The following is a 23,300-nucleotide window of genomic DNA, read 5'->3' as shown; positions in this document are numbered from 1 at the left end:
TTGCATGTTAATGGTTCAATATCGTAACAGATAAAACACAAAATGAGGTATTAGTTGATGTCTGTTACCGACCACCAAAACATAATAGGGGATAGGATGGTCACGTCCTTATGCACCTATTTAATAATGTGTAGGGGAAAAAGCTGCATTATCATGTGGGATTTCAATTTGAGTGACATGCTGGAAGTCTCATGCTGCCAGTATTAAAACATCCTTGCAATTTCTAAAATATTATAGATGGCAATTTCCTTACTCAGAAAGTGTTACAGCCAACATAGGGGAATTCTTTATTAGTACAGTAAACATAAACTGATCACACAATTAAAAATTAATGGTATCTTAGGTACAAGTGATCATTACTTGATCACTTTCATAATGTGTAAACAGAATAAAGTCCATACCAGTAATAAGTGCTTTAATAGAGCCAATATCACAAAACTGAAAACAATTATGAGCCAAATCAGCTGGGAGGAAGAATTTAATCAGAAAAATGTGAGTGAAAACTGAAGTCATTTAAGAACATCTCACTAGATGATGGAACCCCATAATCCCACAACTGAGGAAGAAGGCTGTACTAGTTAAATAAAATAAAACATGGTTTACAGGGGAAGTGAAGGCAGATACACTATATGACAAATGGAAGAAAGGAGAAGTTGATAGTAATGAACTGAAATCAGAAGTTAGGAATTGTAGAAAATTGATAAGGGAATCAAAAGGAAAGAATAATAAATCTATGGCCAGCAGAATTAAAGACAATAAGGAGTTTTTTAAAAATTATATTAGGAATAATAATGGTGAAAAAAACAGAAGTGTTCAAGAAAAAAAATCTGTTCTGTATTTGTGCAGAAAAAAGAGATTATAGATATGGTGATGATGAACTCTGTTTTTACATTCCACTAGTATCTCTGGAGGATGTTAAACTGAAGCTACTAAACTGAAACATTTTAGAATTATCACATCCAGATAACTTAAGATAAGAACATTAAAAAGAGCTGTCTGAGGAGCTTTCTGGACCATTAATGTGGATTTTTAATAACCCAGTGTTTTCCCCAAGCATTGAAATTAGGGTGGGTGGGGTGTTCAAAAATGTGTGTGTGTGTGTGTACCGATGAGGGGTGAGACTGTTAGGGTGAAGGTGAGCTGTAAAGCATGACAGTAAAAACTGAAAAATGTTTTGCAACCATTTTATTAGATTTAACTCATGTTTTTAAATCATCACACAAATTAAAGTGGGCTACTCAAGCCTACTATGAAACACTATCTACATCCTTCTTGGTTTCTTGTTATATTTTTGCACAAACTTTGTTACTGAACTTCTCGAATGCAGTGCATTCATTTTTGGTGGCTTCTCATGTGTCTGGTACTTCCAGTCCTTCATAATATGCTCGTCATCATGCAGAAGGCGAATTCTTTCAGAACACAAAATTCTATTCAACGAGGAAAAAGAATGCTCAACTGTAGGTGTTGTGACTGGGACTAGAAAGAGATGAATTCCTACTTCTTTCATCCCAGGAAACATAGTACAAAAATTGGGTCGAACCACTAATGATAATAAAGAAGTTAACGAGAAATCTTCATTTATTTTATGATATTCCACTCTGTGTTCAAATTCTCTGTTCTGATCACATGGCAGCCTCATTGCAGGTAGTGCCTCACTCCACTCAACTGTCAGTGTTTTATAAAACAGACATCTGTAAAAGCTACATAGAGGTTGAAAGAATCCAGAAGTTGCTGTTGTCGAGATATAAGAATCAAGTCTGTGTACTTTACCTTTTCATCTGATTTAACAAACACTTTTTGTCCTTTTCATTTAAGGAGTCAATTTAATTAGTCAACTTCTGAACTGAAGACTTTGCTTCTTCCAGTACGTTTTCAATGGATCTCTCTGATTGATCCAAGCTTTGTCCATTGCTGGACAAGGATCTACTACTGTTGTAGCAGATGCCTGGATGGCATTGTTTAATGACCCAAGTGGTTTCAACAGTAGACTTAGAAGAGAGAATGGCGATTGTCTTCTCTGAATGTAGTAGCAAAAGTAGTCCAAGAGCCTCACTAATTAGATCCAACCCATCTTTGTAGATACTTTCCAAAGCCAATAATAATGGTTGCAGTAATTTTAAGACAACAGCCAAGGATCACTCATGAGAAAGCCAGTGGGTTTTCTCAGGTTGGACAAATTTAAACTTCAGTTCCAGTGTATCTTCTATATTTTCCAAGATGTTCAGTCCTTTTGAACTCTTGCTGAAAAAAGAGCATAGTGAAGACATTAAATTTATAGCTTTTTAAATGCCTTTTGAAGATTCTGCAGCTTGTACTAGTGCTAGTTGGAGTAGATGGCCTCTGCAGTGTGCATAGGAGAGTTTAGAGTTACACTTTTCTCCGAGCAAAGCTTGTACTCCACTATGTCTTCTGGAGAAGTTTGCAGCTCTATCAAATGCACAAGCAGCCATCTCCTTGGGGTTCAGTTTACAAGCATTTAACTCTAAGACGTGCGTGGTCAGAGATGCAGCCGATGTGTCTTCTATAACCTGAACATCTAGAAATTAATCTACTCTCCTAACACTGACATCAAGATAATGTATGCAGTGACTTAATACTTGACACCCATTTGCATCGGTCCATTTATCAGCCATGTATGCACATTTTCTGAATGTGGTGAGAGAGTTCTATTTTTCAACTGCTGAGTCTTTCACTGTAGCACTGCATGCTTCTAACCAACCAGTTGAGTTTCCTGCAGAAAAATAGTGAGTATTTGCTGGTCTTGGTCAGAACCAGTGTCCAACTTCAGGATTAACAAATGACAATGCACTTAACATTGGCTTCCAGGTTGTAGTGTGTGGTATCTCTTGTTTAAAGAGACAGTATAAGGTGACAATGTTTCTTTGAATAAACTGTGTTGTGTGTCTCCAGCATTTTAACCACCTGGTTAAGAACAGGAGTACTTGTGGCACCTTAGAGACTAACAAATTTATTTAAAGCATAAGCTTGTGGGCTACAGCCCACTTCATTGGATGCATAGAATGGAACATATAGTAAGAAGATATATACACACATACAGATAAGTTGGAACTTACCATACAAACTGTGAGAGGCTAATTAGTTAAGATGAGCTATTATCAGCAGGAGAAAAAACTTTTGTAGTGATAATCAAGATGGCCCATTTAGGCAGTTGACAAGAAGGTGTGAGGATACTTAACTTAAGGAAATAGATTCAATATGTGTAATGATCCAGTCACTCCCAGTCTCTATTCAAATCCAAGTTAATAGTTTCTAGTTTGCATATTAATTTAAGCTCAGCAGTTTCTCGTTGGAGTCTGTTTTTGAAGCTTTTCTGTTGCAAAATTGCCACCCTTAAATCTTTTACTGAGTGGCCAGAGAGGTTGAAGTGTTCTCCTACTGGTTTTTGAATGTTTTGATTCCTGATGTCAGATTTGTGTCCATTTATTCTTTTATGTAGAGACTGTCCGGTTTGTCCAATGTACATAGCAGAGGGGCATTGCTGGCACGATGGCATATATCATATTGGTAGATGCGCAGGTGAATGAGCCCCTGATAGCGTGGCTAATGTGATTAAGTCCTATGATGGTGTCACTTGAATAAATATGTGGACAGAGTTGGCATCGGGCTTTGTTGCAAGGATAGAATCCTGGGTTGGTGCTTTTGTTGTGTGGTGTGTAGTTGTTGGTGAGTATCTGCTTCAGGTTGGGGGGGATGTCTGTAAGTGAGGACTGGTCTGTCTCCCAAGATCTGTGAGAGTGAGGGATAATTTTTCAGGATAGGTTGTAAATCTTTGATGATGTGCTGGAGAGATTTTAGTTGGGGGCTGAAGGTAACGGCTAGTGGCGTTCTGTTATTTTCTTTGTTGGGCTTGTCCTGTAGTAGGTGACTCCTGGGTACTCTTCTGGCTCTGTCAATCTGTTTTTTTCACATCAGCAGGTGGGTATTGTAGTTGTAAGAATGCTTGATAGAGATCTTGTAGGTGTTTGTCTCTGTCTGAGGGGTTGGAGCAAATGCAGTTGTATGTTAGAGCTTGGATGTAGACAATGGATCATGTCATGTGGTCTGGGTGAAACCTGGAGGCATGTCAGTAAGTATAGCAGTCTGCAGGTTTCCGGTATAGGGTGGTGTTTATGTGACTATTGCTTATTAGTACAGTAGTGTCCAGGAAATGGACCACTTTTGTGGACTGGTCTAGGCTGAGGTTGATGGTGGGATGGAAATTGTTGAAATCATGGTGGAATTCCTCAAGGGCTTCTTTTCCATGGGTCCAGATGATGAAGATGTCATCAATGTAGCGCAAGTGGAGTAGGGGTGTTAGGGGACGAGAGCTAAGGAAGCGTTGTTCTAAGTCAGCCATAAAAATGTTGACATACTGTGGGGACACGCGGGTACCCATAGCAGTGCCGCTGACTTGAAGATATACATTGTCCACAAATGTGAAATAGTTGTGGGTGAGGACAAAGTCAAAGGTCAGCCACCAGGTTTGCCGTGACATTAATCGGGGATACTGTTCCTGATGGCTTGTAGTCCATCTTTGTGTGGAATGTTGGTGTAGAGGGCTTCTACATCCATGGTGGCCAGGAGGGTGTTTTCTGGAAGATCACTGCTGGATTGTAGTTTCCTCAGGAAGTCAGTGGTGTCTTGAAGATAGCTGGGAGTGCTGGTAGCATAGGGCCTGAGGAGGGAGTCTACATAGCCAGACAATCCTGCTGTCAAGGTGCCAATGCCTGAGATGGGGCGTCCAGGATTCCCAGGTTTATGGATCTTGGGAAGCATTTGGAATACCCCTGGTTGGAGTTCTAGGCATGTGTCTGCACAGATCTGTTCCTGTGCTTTTTCAGGGAGTTTCTTGAGCAAATGGTGTAGTTTCTTTTGGTAATCCTCAGTGGGATCAGAGGATAATGGCCTGTAGAATGTGGAATTAGAGAGCTGCCTAGCAGCCTCTTGTTCATATTCCAACTTATTCATGATGATGACAGCACCTCCTTTGTCAGCCTTTATGATTATGATGTCAAAGTTGTTCCTAAGGCTGTGGATGGCATTGTGTTCAGTGCGGCTGAGGTTATGGGGCAAGTGATGCTGCTTTTCCACAATTTCAGCCTGTGCACATCGACGGAAGCAATCTATGTAGAAGTCCAGTCTGTTGTTTTGACCTTCAGGAGGAGCTTGGAAAAGAGAGGACTAAGAGGGGATATGACTTGACTGGTGTGGAGAAAATGAATAAGCTCCTTCACATAACACAAGAACTAGGGGTCACCCAGTGAAATTAATAGGTAGCAGGTTTAAAACAAACAAAAGAAAGTACTTCTTCACACAACACACAGACAACCTGTGGAACTTTTTGCCAGGGGATGTTGTGAAGGCCAAAACTATAACTGGGTTCAAAAAAGAACTAGATAAGTTCATGGCGGATAGGTCCATCAATGACTATTAGCCAGGATGGGCAGGGATGCAACACCATGCTCTGAAACCCTCTGCTTGCCAGAAGCTGGGAATGGATGGATCACTGAATAATTGCCCTGTTCTGTTAATTCCCTTTGAAGCACCTGACATTAGCCACTGTCAGAAGACAGGATACTGGGCTCGATGGAGCATTGGTCTGACCCAATATGGCTATTTTTATGTTCTCACGTAAAAAAATAATTATATAAATGTTTAGTACAGAAACTCCCTAAGATAGCAACCTCTTGAGATACAATGTGTTTTTAAATTCGTGTCCTACTAGGAAATGTATATTTATATAAGTTTCTCCGTCATAAATCTAGCATTCTGGAGCGAAGTCACTAAAACGTAGTCCAACAAACAAATGTTCCTTTAACATGCCCCTCCCTACTCCCTCTACTGCACCCCACTCATAGTTGTTGTCCTTGGTCAGTGAAGACCCAGAGTTCAGTGGTGCTTTCACATGAGTTCATCTCTCATCCTGGGGGGCTGCAGAGGAGAAGGCACCTTGCTTGTTCCTCCAGTTGCTTGCCACTCACTCCGGCTGCTGTTGTTTGTCGTGCCACCATTCACTACATCACTCCATTGCTGATGGCCCTACGCCGTCACCTTCTGCTGCCACCTGCCACTGTGACCTCTGCGAGTCGGTCTCTTGAGGTTCCACCCAACTCTGATTTCAGCTCTCACTGTGGAACCTCACAGCAAGAGCAGGCTGGGCTGTCTTTTTCACAGAAATGCTGTCCTGCAGCAGGTCAAAGCACTTAGACCCGATTATTAGTGATTTCAGCTCTAGTGGTCACTTAACAAAACAAAAGACTCTTTGGGGCCTAATAAGCTTATTTTTAAATAGGGGAGAGGTGCAAGTCAAATTGCACCTGTGACTCTTAGGCACAGCCCACACCACCAAGCAAAACTCCTATTTCGTCATCCACCCCTCTTTCCACTGGGATCTGCCAACCAAACCCCTTGCTTAGCGAGTGCAGTTCAGTTGAAGGTGACCTTTGCTTAATTTGTAATGAAAGAGGTACTGGGTGCAAGCAAGTTTTTTACTTTCATAACTGATGTGGCAAGCCCAGAGGTCCCGGGGCTATGAACTGCCAAGCATAGAGGTGCGGGGGCTCAACCCTGGAAAAAATTAAGCATTGAGGGTGAACCTCTCAATCAGGACAGGCTAAGTATTGTTCTGCTGCCCTTTAACTCATACAATAAATATAACAACATTTCTTGACCCCCACCTTCAATACTAAAGTGATTTGTAACCCAACACCAGCCAAAATTGATCACTTGGGCAACATTATTCTGTCTGCTGGATACCTAGGGAGAATAGGTGAGTTCATGTAAATACAGTTTGGTCCTGAAGCCTTCCCCTGTCCCTGGCTCATCACTAATTGTCAGGGGAGAGCTCATTCAGACCTTGATTACAAATCATAATTTGAAATTATAAGGTTGGCCAACATTGCTGAAACGAATGTGCCAACATTGTCAGAAAAACAGCTCTGTGAAGAAGCTAGTCTTTGTTTGTACTTTTCAAACCTATTATACTTTTTCAGGTGCAAGTATTTTATCATACATTATATATGCTTTTAAAGGGTATATTAATGTTTCAATTTCAATTCAAATTTCTAACCAATGACTAAATTGGCAACACTGCATGTAACTAGTTGTCCACTGCAGGGGTGTTGGGGAAATTCAGGGGGGGGTGTATGGAAATACCTGCTTGGTGCGCTAGGAGAGTTCCAGAAAACCTGGAAGAAAGCTAATGTTATGCCAATTTTTTAAAAGGGTAAATGGAATGCCCTGGGTAGTTATATGCCTGTCAACCTGACATCGATCTTGGGCAAGATAATAACATCCTCCAGAGATACCATACGATGAATCTATATCATCTGTTTCCCCCCCAAATACAGAGCAGAACTATTTCTTGAACATTTCTGCTTTTTCACCATCATTGTTGATAATTCTACCATTTCCATCTAATAATGGACCAACAACAAGACTTGACTTATAAAGAATTAAGGGAGGTTAATGTAATTGCAAAGCAACATGGATTTATGGAAAAATCCTGTCAAACTAACTTGCTATCTTTTTTGATGAAATTACAAGTTTGGTTGATAAATAGTATCATTGCAATATACTTCAATTTCTGTAAGGCATTTGACTTGATACCACATGACTTTCTGATTAAAAATTAGAATGACACAAAGTTAACATAGCACACATTAAATGGACTCAAAATGGTGAACTGATAGGTCTCAAAATGTAACTATAAATGGGGAATTGTCATCGAGCAGGTGTGTTTCCAGGGGGTTCCAGCGGGATTGGTTCTTGGCCCTGCGCTATTTAACAGTATCAATGACCTGGAAGAAAACAAAATCACTGATAAAGTTTGCACAAATGGTAAACAGAGAGGAAAGGTCATTGATTCAGAGTGATCTAGATCACTTGGTAAACTGAACACAAGCAAACAATGTGTTTTAACACAGCTAATTGTAAATGTATACATCTAGGAACAAAGCATGTAGGCCATACCTATAGTATGTGGGACTATCCTGGGAAACAGTGACTCTGATAAAGATTTGGGGGTCGTAGCAGATACTCAGCTAAACATGAGCTCCCGCTGTGAAGCTGTAGGTCAAAGGAGTTAATGCAACTGTAGGATGCATAAACAGTGGATCCTCAAATAGGGAGCAGAGAGGTTATTTTACCTCTATATTTGGCACTGGTATGGCTCCTGCTAGGATATTTTGTCCAATTTCGGTGCCCACAATTCATGAAGTATGTTGATAAATTGGAGAGGGTTCAAAGAAGAGTCACAAGAATGAGTAAAGGATTAGAAAACATGCCTTATAGTGATAAGACTCAAATAGCTTGATCTATTTAGCTTAATGAAGAAAAGATTACTTGATTATAATCTGTACATACCTACATGGGGAACAATGGGTTCTTCAGTCTAGCAGAGAAAGGAACAGGATCAAATGGCTGGAAGTTGAAGCTTGACAAATACAGACTTAAACATTTACACCTGTTTTCCCCAGTGAGAATAATTAACCACTGGATCAATTTGTCAAGGGTCATGGTGGATTCTCCATCAATGATGATTTTTAAATCAAGATTGGATTAATTGTTTTGGGGGCGTTCCATGGGATGGGTTATACAGGAGGTCAGACTAGATGATGACAAAGGTCCTTTCCAGCCTTAGAATCTATGAATCATAGTACTTGACAATCTCAGGCATTGAATCCCACAAACTGATTGTACACTAAATTGTATTTCCTTTTTCTGTTCTAATATGTGAGCAAGAACATCAAATGAGAAGAGATAAAAAGGTATGAAGTGTCACAACAAGGATGTTGATACACAATAAATCAAAGCCTTTATTTAAGCAACATACATCCGTTGAGAAATAGGTGTAGGCAGGCGTGTGCCATCACTTACTGTTTTAATTTTCCACAGGCAACATTTTTTGTTCATCAGGCCTTTTATTCACACCCTGCCGATCTCTATATCTAACTTACCTGCTGTGGTAGTGATCACATTTTATATAATGACATGTCTGCCTTGAAGAGTGTATGGATACATATTGCAGGTGAGGCTAACGAATCAGCCAGTTTGTGCACACATTTAAAATTGTAAGTTCTCATTTTCAGCAGCAATCTGGCCAATTACCACAATTAATAGAATTATTTGAATCGGCATTGTGCAGGAAATAGTGGATTGGGAATATTTCTTAAAGTATTTTTCTTACATTTAAAATATATTATGTGACTTCAACAAGCAACTTTTGGGTACAAAATTTTAAAAAGAACCCAAACTATACACTTATATGCACTGACAGATGAGCTAATTTTTAACTACTCTGATAGCAAAGGACTTTCCAATGCATTTTTATGCTCACCAGATTCTGAACCGTATTGGCTCATTGATCGTAAGTGTAACTTTGTTTTATATATGATGGTGGACAGTTTATTTTAATGAAGGGAGGAAGGTACAGTGTGTGACAGCCAGAACCTCAACTGAGTTAGAAAGTGTCTTATCCTACAATATATATATTATTAAAAATAAATTGGCCTGATGTGATTGTTATGTTTAATGATCAGAAATGTGAATGTAGCACCAGAATGAAGTAACCAGAGTATCACAATGCAATGTATGAAAAATGCTCATCTAATCCTTGGCTTTTTTATCTGCAACAGACAACATGGATGTCAGTTATTAACACTCACCCCTGGGAACTGGGCTAAGAACACCAATACTCTACACATACTGAACACAAAGCCTGTACAACAATTGTAACATACTATTGGGCTGAATTTCCAATTTCTGTCACAGACAAACTATTGTAAAAGAATAATATAATCATTTACAGTAATAGCCTCTCTTTTCCTTACCAACCCTGATGCTTGGAACACCCTTTTGCACTGTAGTCCACCAACGACTGCCCCCTCTTTAGTTATATATTTTCTTGAAAAGGCAAATATTTAGTATTTTAAATCTATAACCTCCATGTTTTTCATATTATACACACAAAAAACACAAGCCCTGAAAACCAAGCCCTAAAAAGTTAAGAAATACTAAATTATAAATAATCTGTTCAGCTGCAATTCTGCCCCCTTGCGGGTATGCATTATGATATAGTATTTAATTACATGACCAGTTACAATTATGTGTGCCTCTTTCATTGCACAAGATAGACTGCGCTCAGGGAATGATGCAGATGTTTGATATTTTTATACTCATCATTCAATTAGTAGTCACAGCCTTATTTACAGTACAGAATGCAATGAATAAAGGATTACACATTTCCTTATGGTCTTTTCTAAGGAGCTCATTACCAAGGTATCTGAGTGTCACACAAATAATTATTTTTTTATCCCCATTTTACAGATGGGTAAGCTAAGACAAAGTCTTTTCTGAGGCCACATAATGAGGATGTGGTAAAGCCAAGGTCAGAATTCCAGACCTGCATGACTGCCATCCATGAACTCATTTCTGTGCCTTAACCTCCAGAGATTCTGAAAATGCACAAGTCCCATTAGCTTCAGTTGCAGTGGAAAGAGCTCACCATTCCTATAAATGGGGCCCTAGGAATCTCAAGCTAGGCACCTTGAAAATGAGGAGCGCACAATTAGGGACCAATTGCCAAATTTTGTCTTAAGTGTCTTGCTCATCATCACATAGGAACTCTGGAGCAGAGACAGGGATAGAACAAAAAGAAAAGGAGTACTTGTGGCACCTTAGAGACTAACCAATTTATTTGAGCATAAGCTCAAATCATAAGGGATAGAACAGAGTTCTCCTTTGTGGTATTCACTTGCCTTAACCTTTCTCTTTATGCAGTTCCCTGCTTTGTTCTTTAAAGGCCTTTCAACTTCTACATAAAATGAGGCCTGGGTCCTACAAAGAGTCCTCTTCACTACAGAGCCCTGATTTATCACCAGAGCATCTTGCAGCCTGTACTCTGAATGACATGGGGCTCATGTGGAAAAATAATGTGATAATGTAATTAAAAACCATCAGAATGTGTATGTGCAAGAGGAAATAATCAAGGCTGCACAGGCAACCTGAATTCTGGCATTTCTCATGTCAAATGCTTGACTTTGCAAATGAAATGTTCCATCAATTTGAGGAGTTTACATATAGTTTTCCATTTTTTTGTAGAAAGGAAAAAAAGTAGTCATAAATTCTACTATGTGCAATTGTAAGAACATTCATCATGCATCATTGGTTGGGTTTTAACCCTGAATCTTCAGTGCTGAAGCACAGCTTGTATTACAGGACTAACTGTTAACTAGCATCAGGAGATGGCGGTTATCTTGGGGTTGCAGGTGAGGGGGAGAGGATGGGTTATTGGGGCCATGTGCTTGGTCTACGGGGTTGATTCAAGGCAACCATCCCCTCTCTCCCTCACTCATACAAGGTGTGGTGTCCTCATGGTGGGGAGGGAGACTGATGTTCTGTGTTAGGAGGGCTATGGAAGAGAGCCGATCCTGGCTCGCTCTTTTTCCCCTCCAGGAGAGGTTGCCTGCTCCCAATGCACCACTGCTGCTGGTTTGATGGTAGTGTGGGCCTTAACATTCATGTTCAGTTATTATTCTGGCATGCTGCCAAAACATTCGTGACTAGCACGTGGGAGAAGGAAAATACTATTTTTGAAAATTGCTAACTGCCAAATCTGAACAGAATTTCATGGGACAAAGAAAATGCTCTTTTCTGACCCCAATGCTTTCTCCCTGACAAATTTTTCAGAGTCCCCTAGCAAACAATGGAGATGTTAGAGCTCCTGAAAGAAGGCTCACAAGATACTTTTAACAATGCATAATGTTAGGCAACCTAAATAGAGAGATCAGTACCAGTTTCCCTGTAATAAATCCACCCACCCAAACAAACAAACAGAACCACAAGTAATTGACAGGTCACAGAACCATCAAAGTGTCCACGTCTACACTGAAGAGTCACATGATCACTCTTGGAAATTAACTGCCTCAGAAAAAAACAGGTAATTTAACAGGGTGTATGCCTACCAAGCACCTGCTTGTGGGCAGGGGTGACTCTTATGTGCTCTGCATCAGTCCCCTCTTCTTAGGGTTCATTAATGAGCTCTACACACATGGGTCACTGCTGTAGATGTGACTTGCCCCTCTGGCCAAGTCAGAAACAAGCTTAAGCCATTCAAGGATAAAAAAAAGTCAAACTAAGAAGTCCAAATAAGCAAAATTTTGACTCGTTGTGAGCTTTTCTTCAGCTCTCCATCTGGGACCCCTTTGAGTCCTTCCCTCTGCTTCGGTACTATGCACTCAGCTCCTGGGCTAGTTCCCCTGAAGCACTGTTCTCTGCACCCTCCCTGGTGTAGATGGTTGGGTCCCCTGGCTTGTTCCACCAGAGTACCCAACCTCTTCACACCCTGACTCAGGGCCTTTCACAGAAGCTTGCTCAGTAACTGTGGTCAACCCTCAGATTGAAGTCTCTCAGATCTTTTAGAAGGGCCTGGTGTCTTTAGGTATCAACGAATCCCCTTACCCCCACTCCCAGTCGGGGAAGCAGCTAATTAATCGTGACACAGATGGGGCTGTGACCATCTCCCCCTACAGGGATTTTGTGACAGGCAAGTTGCTGGAATATTGCACATATTAACACACAGATGTTTTATACTCAGATTGGGGGCAGGATCTGGTTTTAAGAAGAGAGAGAATTACTTTAGTTCATGTGAATCAGGTTTTACTTGTTGCTCAATATGTTCAATTCAATACTTATTCTTTCACTCTTCGGTTTTAATTTACACTGGCTTTTTCTTGAGGTGACTCTTCAGGGTCTTTCAATTAACCTTTATTACTGTGGAAACAGGCAGTTTCATCTGTTAATCACTTTTTGGAGATCTCATGATGAGTGTTCAGTGTACTGAGACAACGACTAAAAATAATTCAGTCATATTAAAAATCAGTTTGTTTTTTTAAAAATTACCTTTTTGATCTAAAGATTAGGAGAGCCCTCAAACAATCTTTTTCAAATTAATAAAGGACTGTGACATGGAAACTTTTGCTTTACAAGTTTACACTAGTAGTAGCAGCACCAGCTTTGACTCAACACCTGAGAACGAAGCAGTAGCATCCATTTTGATAACGCCATTCTGCCAAGTCATAAAATCCTCTCAAAACCCCAAAAAGGAAATACCACCAAAGTGCTGCAGAGCAAAATATCAAATTATTCCAAATTCAAAACAGCATTATTCGATTTATGTAAAGTTAATGTTCACTGTGTTAACACAAGGGACTGTAATTCCAATATATTATATATATAAAATAGAAAAAGCTGATCTACTTAGGAAGAGGACTTGGCTGATTTTAGTTAACTTAAGATTCAGAAGACCTCAGTTATCTTTAGTTAACGGAGACACTGGAGGGCTTCCGCATGTTCTGTGAGGGTAGACACTTACAACAATATGGATTTCCATTGACTTCAGTGTAGCAAAGATGCTGGTGCATCAGTTCAGGATCAGGGACCTAATGTTAATAGAGATTGCAAAATTCTTCCCTCAAATTTTCATGTGTGTTTCCATAAAATAGAACCATTTATTTAGCAAATTCACACAAGCAAACTAAGTTACTGGACTGCTGGTATTCTACCATTCTCCCAACAGAAGATGCACGCACACACTACATTCTCTTAATAGCCTCTTTCAGCATTGCCACATTCTGAAGGCTAATGATAGTCCCTGAACAAGTTCTCCCAATCCTGCCATCTGAAATAGACACATCTGCTGTAAGTTTTGGGAGAGGAAGATATCCAGTGCCCATACAACATCAGCCAACATTCTCCATGCAGACATTTATAACAGGAAGCTGACTGGCAATAAGATATTCTACAGGTATTTCAACTAACTCAGACTTGTAAATGATGAATCTAGCACTCAGTAGCTATATCCACACTGCAATTAAAAACCTGCAACTGGCCTGTGCCAGCCAAGTCAGGCTCACAGGGTACAGGCTAAGGGGCTGTTTAATTAGGGTTGCCAACTTGGTAATATTTAAAAACTGGACATTCCAGAAGGAGTGCAAGAACCTCCCCTGCTCTGCCTTCCCCCCGAGGCCCCACCCTTGCCCCTCCTATTCCTCCCAAGGCTCCACATCTGTCCCACCCCTTCCCCCAAGCTCCTGCCCTGCCTCTCCCCAGAGGCCCCACCCCCATCCACTCCTCTTTGCCCCTCCTCCCTGTTGCTTGCTGCTTCTCCCCTCCCACTCGGGTCAGGACGGACTCACCTGTGAAGTCAGGGCTGGGAGCTGCAGCCACCCATTAAAGTAGGAGGCAGCCCTGGATAAATAGGGTCTGGAGTGGGTGATGACCTGGTGCCTCTTTCCCATCCCCCACTCGCAGAAAGCAGACTTTAGGTTTCCAGTCGAAAACCAAGCACCTGGCCACCCTATGTTTAATTGTGGTGCAGCCTGAGCTCTGGGACTCTCCCACCTCACAGGGTCCTAGAGCCTGGGCTCCAGCCCGAGCCTGAATGCCTACACTGCAATTAAACAGCCCCTTAGCCTGAATCAGCTGGCATATGCCAGATGCAGGTTTTTAATTGCAGTGTAGACATACCCAGTGACATTTTCTATGTAAACTTCTTTTAATCACATTATGTTTTGATAAGTAGCTTGATTTTAGCAAGTACTGAACTCTATTAAATGCATGTTTTGAGTAAGAAATTTAATAAGACTAAATTAAGTGGTGATGAAAAACATAATTCTTTTAACTACATCTTGGTAACAAGGAACCAGGATGGCAGTGAATGCAAATGTAATTAAATGTTTCATTCCATTTCCCCCTGCCTTTCCAATTTACCAAAAATTCTAAAAAAGTTGGTTTGGGGTTCTTCTGAAACCCCCCTTTTTTTTGAACTGCCAGCAAAACGAAAAACCAATTATTTGTACAGCTCTAGTGATGACTTTGTCTATCCGTTTACATGAACAACTAAAATGCAGGCCATGTGTAACGCTGACAGGCCCTGGTCGCCAGCAGGCAGGATCAAACTGGGGACCTCTGGAGCTTAGTGCATGAGCTTCTACCACATGAGCTAAAAGCCAACTGGCTGTTAGCTAAGGCTGTAGAGCAAACTCATTTAACTCTCTCTAAGTGGTATCAGTGCCACTAGATGGGACAGAACACCACACTGAGGAGGTGTGTGGGTTACGTACTTCCCCGAGCTGAGGAAGCGAGTCCCGAGCTTCAGAGACTTCCCAGACCCCACTTGTAATGCCAACAGACCCCGGTCGTCGGCGGGAAGGATCAGATCTGGGACTTCTGGAGCTTAATGCATGAGCCTCTACAGCACAAGCTAAAAGCCAACTGGCTGTTAGCTAAGTCTGTAAAGGAGACTCATTTTATCTCTCTCTAAGTAGTCTCGGTGCCACTCGATGGGACAGAACTCTATACACAGGAGGTGTGTGGGTTACACATGCACTCCAAAGTCCCAACCCAAGTAGCCCTCATGTGGGGTCAGGGCTGGGGAGAGCAGCAGAATGCTTTCTACCTTCTACTCCACAGCAGACTGCATTAAAACCTTGGCACAAACTAGTCGACAAAAATCGTTGTTTTCCAGAGGCATGGATATATAAATATCACCAAACTGATTGTGGGCACTTAATCCTAATAAAATGCCTCTTTACCAGACTTTCAGCCCCAGACCCATAGGAGTCATCAGGGTCACTCACAGGGAAATTCCTTTATAGTTCCAGCTTATGTTATTAATAAAATCTGCCTTCTTTCCTCTTCCAACAACCAATTGCTGCCTTCTACCTCCAATTTGCAGACACACATGCTATGAAAGGCCAGCATACTACTGCTAAAGTCAGCCAACTTTGGTTCATCATTCCACTACTTTGATTCTTCCAGATTCTTGCCTGTGCGTAGGTTTGCAGGGGAAGAGTCAGCAAGGTCAGGAACAGAGACAGTACCTGAGTTTTGTAAATATACTGAACACTACACAACACATGCAAGTACAGAAAACAAAATCCAGTTCTAACATGGTCACAAGTCAATTGCTTTCAGGATTCAGTTTATCTGTATTCCTACATAGGGCTAACATAGCCCCCAATTCAGAAAAGCGCATGCTTAAGTCATCCTTCTTTATGAAAACTCTTAAGCATAATGTGCCATAATTAAGGACACAATAAAGTACCTTTCTGAAAAAGCTACGGTAATCATCCTGGTATTACTATTGGTCTATACTGTTAGTGATTTTTCCTTCCCTCATCTCCTTGGTTCACTACATTTAAATAATCTTGCCTTTCTTTTTTGTTGAGATAGGGATTACTTGGCGGAAAGAATATTGTAATTTGTAAATTCTATTAACGCTCTCTTAAGGCTCACCCTAAAGAAAACAAGATGATAAAGAGAAAACAAATGTTATTTGAATAATAGGAAATATTTATTATAACTGAGAATTTCTTCATCCAAAAAAGTGACACCAGATTGTATTTTGTGTGTCAGGATTATAGACTATATTAGATTTGAAGAAAAAATAGTTAATCCACATAACTATCATTTGGGAGTAGATATGAAAAATACCCGAGCAATTGGGAAAAAACATAAAAGGTGGATTGAAATTTCATTGCAGTGCCTTTGTATGTATAGACGTTAGTTGAGTAGATCAAATTGGATTGTAGTGCAATTTTATTTCACTTCTAGTTTCCCATTCTTACATTGCAAAGGCTGCAATAAAATAAAATAAAATCCCTTTAGGGACCTGTGGAAAGAATGTTTAAACTGCTGACTTTAAGGTTAATTTAAGGATTCTAAAAAGAAGGGAGCTCATTTTTACTATATGATATTTACTGAAATCCAATGTTACCAATGTGAGATACTGAAGCACCCTGCTAAAAATGTACCCATTTTGAAAAATGTCAAAGCCATATTATATATATATATATATATATATATATATACACACACACACACACACACACTGTCTCTTCAGAGATTCAGAGGGGAGAACTGTACTTACCATCATGTTTGAAGGCCTCTGAGAAGTGATAGAGGTTTGTTGGTGAGTGATAGTGTTGTGCTGTTCCTCTCCAACCTGGTGAAGATATGCTTCCTAATGAAGGGCTGCTTAATCGTGGCCTGTTCTTTGAATTAAAGAGTGCTGAAGATGAGCTGGCAGATTTAATTCTTAGGATCGCAGCATATGAAGTCGGGAGGCCTGGAACAGCTGCTGAATATTCTGTAAAAGAAGTAGTGAGTTCTGAGTAGGAGATAAAATAGATAAGAGGAGCAGGAGAAAAGGAGATGCTCATTTGCCTAAATAATATTTAAGCCAGGAAGTGCAAAAGTGAGAAAAAAAGAAAAAGAGAGGAAATTAATAAAGTCTTTAAATAAATCAATACACAGCAGAGTTTTGACCCCTAAAAGGGAGAAGTTCCTGCCTCCATGAAGTCCACCACAGATCTTGCTTTTCCTATCAATTTTAGATGGAAGATACTATGGTGATGGGTGGTAGTATAAAACCACAAGGTAGCTGGAAAGAGAAGTCTACCTCTAGTGATATCAGACTTCATAAGTCTGTGGTGAAACTATTAATTAGCTCACCGTGATGCCCTTCTCATTGCCTTCCTCACCAAGCCCCTATAGTCTCTCCTTGTTTATCCTCTTTCCTTAAGGCTCACTTTTTAGAAGTAGCCCAGAAATACTGACCTAGGTGAAACACCTTCCTGACTCCCAACATTACTAGAGAGGTGATGTGAGTTAATTCAGGAGAGCTCAAGTAGACACTCACAACGAGGTCACTTACTCTTTTGTCTCTCCCAATGCCTTTTATCTTTTTAGTCTGTGTATTTTACATTGCAAGCTCCACAACTCAGAAACGGTCCTTAATTTTGTGTCTTATACCATGCCAAACATTAGAAATAAACCATATTCTTTAAAATAAAGCTGAGATGAAAGTTATATTTTAAACCTATTCTACAGCAACTCAGCAGGGAGAACTCCCATTTAAATCAGTAGGAGTTCTCCACATGCACCGGCGAGAGAATCAACATGTTATGTTATGCAGAAGCTCCCAGATTGTTGTAAAATACATTCATTTATGCTAATGGATAGCCTGGATCTCAAAGGAGCAGCTGTAAAGAAAAGGATTCCTTTGTGGGGTCAGGGGAGAGTATGGCAGAAAAAAAGGTCACTATTGTGTTTCTCTAGTGCTGGTAAAATAGATAATTTGTTTCACTCCTTGCATCAACATCCTTCAGAAGATGAAAAATTCAAATCTCAGATTGCCCCCTACTGAAAGGGTCACATGACAAGCCTTTCAGTTAAGATGTAGTAACTGAAAACTTCTCCAAACTTTGTGTCATCTTCCACTCTGCAGAGCTTTTTGAACCCTTGGAAAGATCCCTTACATTTAAGTAATTGCTATGGTTGCATTGTACTTTGTTTTAAAATGATAAAAATGTGCATTTTGTTTTGTATTGTTTACACAGGATATGACAGTGAACTCTGGGATGCTTACAGTTTTTGAAGACAGGGACTATGCCTTCTCAGTACAATGCTTAGTGTCCATGAGGAGACATTAAAAGATCCCTGCTATGTTGCTGTTACTTTAGAGGAAAATGCCTGACAAGCAGATCAAGTGTATCTGAAAATAGCCATCTCCTCCTATTCAAACTGCTTAAGAGACTTAAAAGAGTCTTAGAGTCTCTTTTAAAACTGAGAACTAAACACAAGTTTTGGCATGTATATGTGTAAGGTAATATAGAAAAGTATACATAAGAAGAATTCTGCCTTGAGGTGATTTCTCATTTTGGTCTCAGAAGCCATCTATTTTATAATGGAATGCATCATCTTGTTCTATAACAATATCTTGCCTGACCCATAAGGGGTGGGGGGGAAGGGGGAATAGAACTATTCCATGATACATTAAACCTGAAATGAAGAATGGGAATACTGCTTATAGGACTTCTTGCAATGCTATCACTGGAATACTAATAGAAATACAATGTGGTTTTCTTTATAATAAAATATATTTCATTGTCTCTTGATATATTCCTGAACATATTCTAACAAGATCTACGCTGTCCCAAAAAGTGTAGATGTTAGATTGCTCCATATTTCTACCTGGAACCAGAGGCTCAGCAAAGACTGTCTTTGAAATGTCTCTCTTGGGCCTGGTCTACACTACGAGTTTATGTTGGATTTAAATCCGAATTAACCCTGCAACCGTCCACACAACGAAGCCATTTTTTCGACATAAAGGGCTCTTAAAACTGATTTCTGTACTCCTCCCCAACGAGGGGATTAGTGCTGAAATCGACATTGCCATTTTGAATTGGGGTTAGTATGGAAGCAATTCAAAAGGTATTGGCCTCTGGGAGCTATCCCACAGTGCACCATTGTGACTGCTCTGGACAGCACTCTGTACTCGGATGCACTGGCCAGGTGTACAGGAAAAGCCCTGGGAACTTTTGAATCTCATTTCCTGTTTGGCCAGGTGAGCTCATCAGCACAGGTGACCATGCAGAGCTCATCAGCACAGGTAACCATGCAGTCCCAGAATTGAAAAAGAGCTCCAGCATGGACCGAACTGGAGATACTGGATCTGATCGCTGTATGGGGAGAGGAATCTGTGCTATCAGAACTACGTTCCAAAAGACGAAATGCCAAAACATTTCAAAAAATCTCAGAGGCCATGAGGGACAGAGGCTACAGCAGGGACGCAACACAGTGCTGCATGAAACTTAAGGAGCTCAGACAAGTACACCAGAAAACCAAAGAATCAAACAGACTCTCCGGGACAGAGACCCAGACGTGCTGCTTCTACGCTGAGCTGCATGCAATTCTAGGGGGGGCTGCCACCACTACCCCACCCCTGTCCGTGGACTCTGATGATGGGGTACTCTCCACCATGCCTGATGATTTTGCAGATGAAGAGGAGAACGACGACGAGCTTGGGGAGAGCACACCGCACACTGTTCTCCCTGACAGCCAGGATCTTTTTATCACCCTGACTGAAATACCCTCCCAACCAAACCAAGCCGGAGAAAGGACCCCGGTGAATGTACCTTTTAAAATATAATACGTTATAAAAGTAAGTGTTTAATGATTAAGTAGCCCTGAGGACCTGGGATGCATTCATGGCCAGTACTGCTACTGGAAAAGTCTGTTAACGTGTCTGGAGATGGAGCAGAAATCCTCCAGAAAGAAGCTTTCCTGGAGGTACTCTAAAAGCCTTTGCAGAACGTTTCTGGGGAGAGCAGCCTTATTCCGTCCTCCATGGTAGGACACTTTACCATGCCATGCTAGTAGCAAGTAATCTGGTATCATTGCAAGACAAAGCCTGGCAGCGCATGATCCCATTGTTTGCTTGCATCGAAGCAACAGCCGTTCTTTATCTCTGTCTTATCCTCAGGCGAGTGATATCGTTCATGGTAACCTGGTTGAAATAGGGGAATTTAATTAATTCAAAGGTGCCCATTCCTACTGGGCTGTTTGCCTGTGGCTGAGAAGAAATCCTCCCTGTACTTGGGGAGGGTAGTGGGGGCACTGGCGCTGAGCTGTTCGCTTTTGGCTAGTAGTGATCTTCTCTGATACCAGCCAGGTGGTGGGGGAAGGGGTAAAGCAATCATCCCAGAGATGGAAGAGGAGGTTAGTTTGGTTTCTGCTGCTGCACGTTAACAGGAAAACCACAGCACTAAATGGCCACCTCAACGGGCTTTGCTTGGTATGGGAAGGGAGGGGGCTGCTGTTATGAAGGTTCCAGAAGCCGAAAGACTATGGCTTACCCTGGCCGCCTGCAAGCCGAATTCTGTTGCCCAGCCCTGCGTGTGTGATCTCTAACACCAAAGCCACAGGCACTCAATATAAGATGCAAAATGCGACCTTGTACCAAAATCACATGTGCTGTGTAATGTGAATTGTTGTTCACCGTGAAAGAGTATAGCCATTGTTCTGCAAAATGTACCTTTTAAAATACTTCACTCCCTTTTTTCCCCTCAGGCAGCTGCAAATGTTTCAAGCCTCCCTCCTCCATCCCAGAGGCTCTCTCAGATAAGGCAGCGAAAAAAATGCACGCGCGATGACATGTTCTCTGAGCTCATGCAGTCGTCCGGCACTGACAGAGCGGTGTGGAGGGACACAATAGCCGAGTACAGGACAGTGGCCGATGAATATGAGGAGAGGTGGCGGCAGGAAGATCAGAAGAGGCATGAGGCAACGCTGGGGCTACTGCGGGATCAAACGGACATGCTCCGGCGTCTGGTGGAGGTTCATGAACGGCAGCAGGATCACAGACTGCCGCTGCAGCCCCTGTTTAACCGCCCTCCCTCCTCCCCAAGTTCCATAGCCTCCTCACCCAGACGCCCAAGAACGTGGGGGTAGGGGGGAGGCTCCGGGCACCCAACCACTCCACCCCAGCGGACAGCCCAAGCAACAGAAGGCTGTCATTCAACAAGTTTTAAAGTGGCCTTTTCCTTCTCGCCTACCCTCCTCCCACAGCCCACCCGGGCTACCTTGTGAATTATCTCCCTATTTTTATAATCAATTGATAAAGAATACATGTTTTCTAAACAATAGTGACTTTATTTCCTTTGCAAGCAAGCTGTGATCGAAGGAGGGAGGGCGGGTGGCTGACAGGGAATTTAGAACCAACCAAGGGAGCGGGTTTTCATCAAGGAGAAACAGAAGTATCACACAGTACCCTGGCCAGTCATGAAACTGGTTTTCAAAGCTTCTCTGATGCACAGCGCTTCCTGCTGTGCTCTTCTAACCGCCCTGGTATCTGGCTGCGCTTATTCAGTGGCCAGGTGATTTGCATCAACCACCCACCCCTCCATAAACGTCTCCCCCTTACTCTCAGATTGTGGAGCACACAGCAAGCAGCAATAACAATGGGAATACTGGTTTTGCTGAGGTCTGAGTGAGTCAGTAAACTGCGCCAGGGACCCTTTAAATGTCCAAATGCACATTCTACCTCCATTCTGCACTTGCTCAGCCTGTAGTTGAACAGCTTCTTACTACTGTCCAAGGTGCCTGTGTACGGCTTCATGAGCCAGGGCATTAAGGGGTAGGCTGGGTCCCCCAAGGATAACTATAGGCATTTCAACATCCCCAACAGTTATTTTCTGATCTGGGAAGTAAATCCCTTCTTGCAGTCATTTAAACAGACCAGAGTTCCTGAAGACACAAGCATCATGAACCTTTTCCGGCCATCCCACGTTGATGTTGGTGAAACATCCCTGGTGATCCACCAGAGCTTGCAGCACCATTGAAAAGTGCCCCTTGCGGTTTATGTACTGGCTGGTGGTCCGGTCCCAAGATAGGGATACGGGTTCCGTCTATCGCTCCACCACATTTAGGGAATCCCATTGCAGGAAAGCCATCTAGTATGACCTGCACATTTCCGAGAGTCACTACCTTTGATAGCAGCAGCTCAATGATTCTGTTGACTACTTGCATCACAGCAACCCCCACAGTAGATTTGCCGACTCCAAATTGATTCCCAACTGACCAGTAGCTGTCTGGCGTCGCAAGCTTCTACAGGGCTATTGCCACTCGCTTGTGAACTGTGAGGGCTGCTCTCATCTTACTATTCTTGCACTTCAGGGCAGGGGAAAGTAAGTCAAAGTTCCAAGAAAGTGCCCTTATGCATGCAAAAGTTTCGGAGCCACTGGGAATTATCCCAGACCTGCAACACTATGCAGTCCCACCAGTCTGTGCTTGTTTCCAAGGCCCAGAATAGGTGTTCCACAGCATGAGCCTGCACCATTAACACCATGATCTCCAAATTGCAGGGGAATGTGGTTTTAGAGAAAAGTGTGCTCATGTCCTCATCACCGCGCTTCCATCGCCCCCTTGCCTGATTTTTCAGGTGCTGGTTCTGCATAAACTACAATGGTTATAACTGCTGCAGTGAGCTGAACGGGCTCCATGCTTGCTGTGCTATGGTGTCTGCTCCTGCTTGGGCAATCCAGGGAAAAGGGCACGAAACGATTGTTTGCCGTTGCTCTGACGGAGGGAGGGGCGACCGACAACATGGCTTACAGGGTTGGCTTACGGGGAATTAAAATCAACAAAGGGGGTGGCTTTGCAAGAAACAGAATGGCCCCCTCAAGGATAGAACTCAAAACTCGGTTTAGCAGGCCATTGATTTCATGGAGGGAGGGAGGAGAAAATGAATACAAAACAAATCTGGTCTATTTCTTGTTTTGATCCACTTCATCTATTTTTATACATCTTGCTGGCAGCAAACTGTGCAGTATGACCGCTAGCCATCGTCATCTCCTGGGTGCTCGACACAAGACGGTGCAGTAGGACTGCCAGCAGGACTGAATAGCCATGAGATGAAACTTAAAAGGGTAATGACATGGCTGAGTCACTCCTATGTT

At 41.9% G+C, this 23,300-nt stretch overlaps 1 protein-coding gene across 1 annotated transcript in view; it reads right to left on the bottom strand.

The window, feature by feature from the left end:
* The window catches only part of CNTN5 (contactin 5), a 544,075-nt gene that overhangs the window by 341,819 nt on the left and 178,956 nt on the right, over positions 1-23,300 (bottom strand). Inside the window, exon 2 of the mRNA XM_077805582.1 lies at positions 16,931-17,149. Coding sequence (XP_077661708.1) covers positions 16,931-17,149 — 219 coding nt within the window. The remainder of the gene's footprint in view (positions 1-16,930; positions 17,150-23,300) is intronic.

This window comes from Eretmochelys imbricata, chromosome 1, assembly GCF_965152235.1.
Source record: "Eretmochelys imbricata isolate rEreImb1 chromosome 1, rEreImb1.hap1, whole genome shotgun sequence".
NCBI lineage: Eukaryota > Metazoa > Chordata > Testudines > Cheloniidae > Eretmochelys > Eretmochelys imbricata.
Note: the sequence above shows the minus strand (reverse complement) of the source record. Positions and strands in the feature narration are given on the sequence as shown.